At 32.0% G+C, this 6,838-nt stretch overlaps 1 protein-coding gene across 1 annotated transcript in view; it reads right to left on the bottom strand.

Moving 5' to 3' along the window:
• Positions 1–216: 216 nt before the first annotated feature.
• LOC143914732 (zwei Ig domain protein zig-8-like) overlaps positions 217–6,838 on the bottom strand; it is a 95,734-nt gene continuing 89,112 nt past the window's right edge. Inside the window, exons 2-7 of the mRNA XM_077435036.1 lie at positions 5,479–5,617; positions 3,439–3,574; positions 2,603–2,696; positions 2,345–2,532; positions 415–520; positions 217–326 (exon numbers count right to left, since the gene is read on the bottom strand). Coding sequence (XP_077291162.1) covers positions 217–326; positions 415–520; positions 2,345–2,532; positions 2,603–2,696; positions 3,439–3,574; positions 5,479–5,617 — 773 coding nt within the window. The remainder of the gene's footprint in view (positions 327–414; positions 521–2,344; positions 2,533–2,602; positions 2,697–3,438; positions 3,575–5,478; positions 5,618–6,838) is intronic.

Here is a 6,838-nt window from a genome sequence, read left to right as displayed (position 1 = left end):
ATACGTATCGACAATTCATTAAAAACTTTCAAAATATTGATTATGACATAGAAACACATGTGAAATTTTATTTCGTGAATTTAACGAAGAATATAAGCATGAAAATTTTACGTTTCACTCACGTGATTAAGAAATCTCACTGATAATGTGATGTTATTACACTTTATATTTATTTATATATTATAATAGTTTTTTATGTTAACTTATTCAATGCAACTATGCAACTAGCCATCTCAAAACAGCCAGTGATAAGCATAGAATGCTGCCTTCACCTCTGGCTATCCACCAACCAGAGTTTCCATGTTGCATTGCAGCTGGTTGTTCACCTGATGGTGATAAATTTAATTTTGTTTAATATTAAAAACAAAAAAATGACGAAAAAAAAGACTTGTCAAATGTCAAATTCACACTCACCATTGAGCACATGTAGAATCGTATTGGCGGCTTGTAGATTCGAGGGGTTGCAGGAATAATTGCCGGAATCTTTTCGCCTCGTGTTGTGAATCGTGAGTTGACTTACCTGAAAGTGTGAAAAATATTATCGTCGATTTTATCACGAATTTGTACGACTACGTCGTGTAAGGGAAACGTGAAATCCGTAACGCATTCGTTAAATGCGTTTCACGTATTCCGGACCGTGACAAATGGCCGAGTCGTTTTATCGATACATCTAACGGTTATTACGATTTTTATTATTTTTTTATACGTCACCTCCTATCCCGGCTTGCTATCGTGCTATATCCGGAAACAGGGAGGAGAAGAAAAAAAAACGGAAAGCCATCTTGAAAAAAAAACATCAGCAAGAGGAAGCCATCGATGGGAAAACGACGAGATAAAAGAGAAAAATATCCCTAGAAAAACATCTCAGTGTTGAGGTCAACTAACCTTATGTAGCTACAAAGAATAAAAAAGTAATTCATAGGAATGAAAACCGTATGAAATTTTCAATTTAATCGATCAACTAATTACTTCAAATTACTAAGGTGATAATTTAAAAACCAATTATTATATACGTACATACATATATTAGATTAAATTAAATTAAATGTAATTATCACACACGTAAACCAATTACAAATTTACATATGCCTCAACTGAGATGTTAGACGTACATATATTATATTTAAATTTTCGTAAAATACAAATTCATAATGTTGAAATTTAATTTAAATTCAAGTGTACTACATATATAAATTTATAAATTATGAAACTTGAAGAGCATTTCCAAATAATTATGTGGAACATACATATATGTACAATAGATCTAAATTGATTAGATTTTATCCAACTTATTTATATTTGAGCCGTTATAGTTGAAGGTAAACATTAAATATAATAGTAATATAATAAAAGAAGGTAAAAAAACATTAAATACGTATACTAGTTTGCATTAAACAATATTAAAAAAAAACCACTGGTAGCCTTTAGTACGTTTATTCTGCTTATCCGAAATTCTGAACGTATCGAATTAAAATAAGTGATAACAATTTGTGAATTAAGTTGAACAGGAATAGTGTTTTTGGAAATGAAATATACACAACCGCCACTTTCGAATATAACGGCTCATTTATTAAAGCTACATAAATCCATAGTAAATACGTACATATGTATATACATACTACGATCAATATAGTAAACTGCGCATTATTTTATAATAGCCGGTTAATGTGATTAATCTAATTAAGAAGGGGGTAAGTGAGGTTAATACGTTGGTTCAGATTAGTTTTGGATTAAAATTAAAAATAATTATACTTAAAATCACATTAATCGTTTATTATTAAAAAAAAGTGGATATTTAATATAAAAAAATAATTAATGTTGGTATAAAAAGTGGTTAGATTCAAATTTTAATTACGCAAAAGCTTGGTGTACTTTTCACGCAACACAATACCTATGCTTACTATAATATAAACATCGGTAATCTTGAATATTTATATAATATATTAAATTAAGTTATTTTAATGTACATATATATATATAATGTTTAATATACATTAGAATATATATAATGTATAAAATAAAACAATATTCGCTTGGATGATTTCGTGTCGCTCTCGATTTACCTTCGTTCTCTGCTGAGGGTTAAAATTCTTGGTTTACTCATAAATTATTCACAACTATTGTTGACTTTGTAGAACAGAATACGAGACCTCACGTCTGGCAAACTTTAGCAATTAGCCTTTTTGACCTAAAGACGGGGAGAAGAGCCATCCGTTACCCAAACAAAGCTTTGGATCAGCGCAAATCCAATCTTCGCTAACCGAACTAACCTCTTTACATACAAATCTTCCGAATACAAATACGCAGTGCCATTTTAAATACATAAATATCAATATGTACTCACTATTGTGTCTACGTTCAGCCTTTCCATACTGATGAAACTCCTGTCGTTGTTCAGGACTCTTTCACTGTCTTGATACCAGAATATATATGCTGGCTCTTCTAAAGTGCGACTTATCGTACACCGCAAGTTCACGGTGCTGCCAGCTTTCACATATACTTCTGGAAGTCCTTCCATTTTAGTTTTAGGAACTGCAAAAATCATTTCAAATGTAATAACAGTTTTATTGCGGTTCAAGCCGGTAGTAAATTTTGAACTCACCTATAACATTTAATTGTATAAAACGACTAATTTTGGGCTCAGTGCTGATTTGACACTCGTATATTCCGATGTCGGAAGGATGAGCGTATTTTATCTAAAAATAAAAAATAATTATTAAATATTTCTCAACAAGATCTCAGAAATCTTAGTCGCAAGGCTCACTCTCTCTCTTTCTCTCTCTTGAAGAATTAATAACGCAAAAATAAAGCAAACAATTTTGCGGACTGAACGTGGGATTTGTGCGAGATGAACAAAGAAAACGAAGTATAAACTAATCTCGAATAATCCCGGCCGATTTGTTTTGAGTCTTTTCCGTGACCGGAGAACGCCATTCGCCGATAGGTCCTTATTTAACTTTACCGAAGATTTATCTGCGTAAAAATCCTTCAGACTTTATCCTTCGGTATCACTTTGAATTTTTTATCGCATCCTCAAGGCTGCCGAAATTCCATTATTTTTTTTATTAAGTATTCAATCAAACTTTACATTAATCAAACTTTAAATAGGACACCGATATAAAAAAACACTCATTCATATATCTTATTTATAATTATCTTAATTTCGGTAGAAGTTCTATTATACATGTATATGAAACTTTAAGTACATTACTATTTATAAACATGATTAAAACATCACAAATATGCTGATTTATTAGAGTTTTTAGGCATTTTAAGCTTTCAGCTTGAATAGTTCTTTCAACTTGAATGATTAATTCTCATTGTTTGACGCGTCTCAGGCTAATACATAACGCAAATCAATTACCAAAAAGTAATGTAACTTATGAATACTTAGTCACAGCTGTGTCTTATTGTATCTATATATAATTTATATAGTACCTGAAGGTTCCAAGTGTCCGTTTCGTTGGTGAAGAAAGCCGTGAAACGTTCGTCAGCAACAAAAGTATACCGTTCGACGGTTAAGATGTGCGAGTCAATTTTCCTGATGAAGGAAACTGGCTTTCCTTTCGGCTTCCTTTCATCCAAGTCTTTGACCTGGAAAGTTATTGATGAATCAATTAACCGAATCGATTAATTATCGGCTTAATAACGTCCAACGCTGATTCTCAAACACAAACGCGATTATTTCGTTTAAGTAAGCGCACTCAGACATTCCTCAACGGTTGACCCGAATATAAATACACACACTCGTATACAATCTCCACTATCGAAAGTGTATAGGGAAGGGGGTGAAAGGGTGGTATAATATAGTTTTATGGTGGTTGTTTGAAATATTCAGCAGTGCTTGGTTTATTGCCGGATATAATGGGGCTCGGTCGGCTGTAACGAGCGTGGCGTACCCGATGAGGTTTTATTACTACTCCGAGTTGATTGGAAACGATTAAAGATCAGACTTTATAAAGATTATTATGAAAATCGTCCCTCACTTTTAACGACCCCCTCCCCACCCCCCACCCATCACCCCTTTCGCTCGCCCACCCACCATAAAATATGATGTTGTGTGATGGCCCTCGTAAATAACACCCCTAAATTGTGTACGACGCTCGCGTTTTTACTACCAACGTGTATATTATAAGTGTGTATGTACAGCGCGATAGCACTTTCGCCCAATTTTGTTTTAGTAATCGAAAATTCAACGCGATAAAAAGATTAAGTAAAAAGCTCACTATCGATATATTGAACCCTTCGACGGAAAGTGTTTCAATGTTGGATCGGATTTTTACGGCCAAATTTGCACTCATATTACATATATGTATATGCATATTCGAGTCAAGTTTATAATTTGAAAGTATCAAACAATTTGAAGAGCGAAAGAAAATAATAGCATATCAAAAGATTCGGTTTTTATACCAATTGATGGGTGGTGGGTGCAAATCCCGCACGAAATTGAAAATTTGATTTTTTTTGTGATTACTTTAGAGTATTTTTTGTACTGCTGGCAATGAATGATTTAAAAATTCAATTCAACCGTTTATTGTAAAGAGTCTGTTGGCTTTATTTTGTGACAACTGTCGAGATAGCTCCATACTAAAATCCAACAAACCTATCAAAATCATGATCCATTCTTTCCAACTGACCTTAAGACAACGAAAAACTACATACTTTTAATGAAAGACAATTATTTTTCAATATACATATGTGATTATGTATATTGAAAAAAAAAGATTGATTTTTACCGTGCGTAATTTTGATAAAATCATAGCCAACAGTTTTAGCTTAAATATATTTAAACACATAATAATTCGGCTCTACCTATTCATTGCTTGGTAAAATTAAGGCTCTCCTGAAATTTTCGCAAACTTAAAATGTGCGCCTTCTGAGCTTATATTTAATGAAATTGTTATTTAAATTTGACGTGTTCATGTGTATGTATTATATGTATTTTGTAATTGTATGTTTCCATTCGAGCATTAAACGCTTCTGCTGTTGTGTTTAAAATGTACGTACAATGTTGAAATGAAATGCGTAAATAAATTATTCATTTGAAAATTAGGTGTGAATATGAGAGATATCAGCTTTTTAATGCCTCCTAACTTTTAATGATTCATACTAATAATAAATTTAAAAGCTCACATACATATGTGTGTGTGTGAATTCAGAGTAATTTTAATATTATGTAAAAAATAAATAAAGTGCTATTGTGAGCTAAAATTGAACCGCCATAGATCACCGAACCAATTTAAATAACCTCCTATAAATTTCCCATTTGTATTCTCCTGTGCCAAAAAAGAATGTTGACCCAAATACGACCTTTGAAGATCCTTTTCCTTAATTTTCGCCGACTGGCAAACTTTTCTCTCTTTTTTCCCTCCACACTCCACAAACGCATACTATACCAAGTAGCGAAAAATTTACATAATACGATTATCTTCCATTCTTACTACGACAAATTTCAAACTATCCAAATACTGAAGACACCTTACCTTACACGGCAAATATGCAGTTGAACCCAATTGCACCGTGATGTTAATCGGCGTCAGTGAGTCTGCTTGAAACGTCGCATTATCCTTTGAAGCTTTCTGCTTGAACTTCCTAATCTCATCGCTCGAAAGTGTCACTAAAATTTAAAAATACCTTAAATATATATTCGACATATGCACATTAAAATTACGCATATATAATATGTAGTAGTCGATGGGACAAAAATGAAAAAAGGCCATTACTTTAACATACTAAAAAAGATTGCATGAAAATAAATAATTGTAGATAGTATTAAATAAATATATAAAAACATAATTTAAATATTTTATAATAATGTTTAACTAATGTTTAAATTATTTTTTTTTTCATTTTTTTGCCTTTATATACATACATACGTATGTATGTACATAGGTATAATAAATGCTTAGGAAAAATGTTTTCTACCTCGAAATAATGTTTCGCATTGTATTGATAAACACATTTAAATACGAATTTAAAATTAAATACTTAATTTAAATACATTTTTTACAAGAATTATTGTTTTTAATTATACTTTTTTTTTTTCATTTTTTTGCCTTTATATTATAATATATGTACATAAATGTAGGTGTAATAAATGCTTAAGAGAAATTATCAAATAATGTTTCGCATGGCTGTAGCCATATTTTATTGAATTAAAAACACTAATGAAAGTTGTTTTAAATAAACAAATTATTTATTTTCATTTTCTTTTTATGCGGATTAAAAAATTCAAATTTGAAATATAAATATAAATAAAAATTTCTATACAAAAAAAATTGATCATCACTTTTGTTGCTATCATTTTCCTCCCAAATCCTCAGAATTGTGTATTTATTACGGTTAAATTGATTTTAAATATAATAATAAATAATAATAATTACCTGCAATCAAATTCGACAGAACTAATATCCAAATTGTGAATACAAACAAACTGTAAGCGGCGAATCGAAAAAATGACGTTTTCATGTTGACGTTCAATTCACACACAACTTCAATTTAGATTACATTAAACGACTTATTATTATTTATACTTATATTCAATAACATAATAATAACGAAACTTCACATTTCGCCGGGAAACATATCACGCGAAGATTAGAACTTTAATCCTTTCGAACTTCGGCGGCTTTTCCGGGGATGGAGGGGCGGGCAGGAGGAGGGGAGCGCGCGCTCGGAAAATCGTCACTTTTCGCACGCGAGCACGTCGTCGCCACGACACTTGAATGACTCAAATGATTTTTGAGGGTGTGGAAAATCGAGGAGGACGCGCTTTCCGGTCAGACGCCGTAGCGAGCGTCCGCCGTCCGGACGTCAACTGAAGATCGTGGGGAGGCTT

Source organism: Arctopsyche grandis, chromosome 7 (genome assembly GCF_051622035.1).
Source record: "Arctopsyche grandis isolate Sample6627 chromosome 7, ASM5162203v2, whole genome shotgun sequence".
Classification (NCBI taxonomy): domain Eukaryota; kingdom Metazoa; phylum Arthropoda; class Insecta; order Trichoptera; family Hydropsychidae; genus Arctopsyche; species Arctopsyche grandis.
The sequence above is the reverse complement of the archived record's forward strand: the minus strand, read 5'-3'. Positions and strand labels throughout refer to the sequence as shown.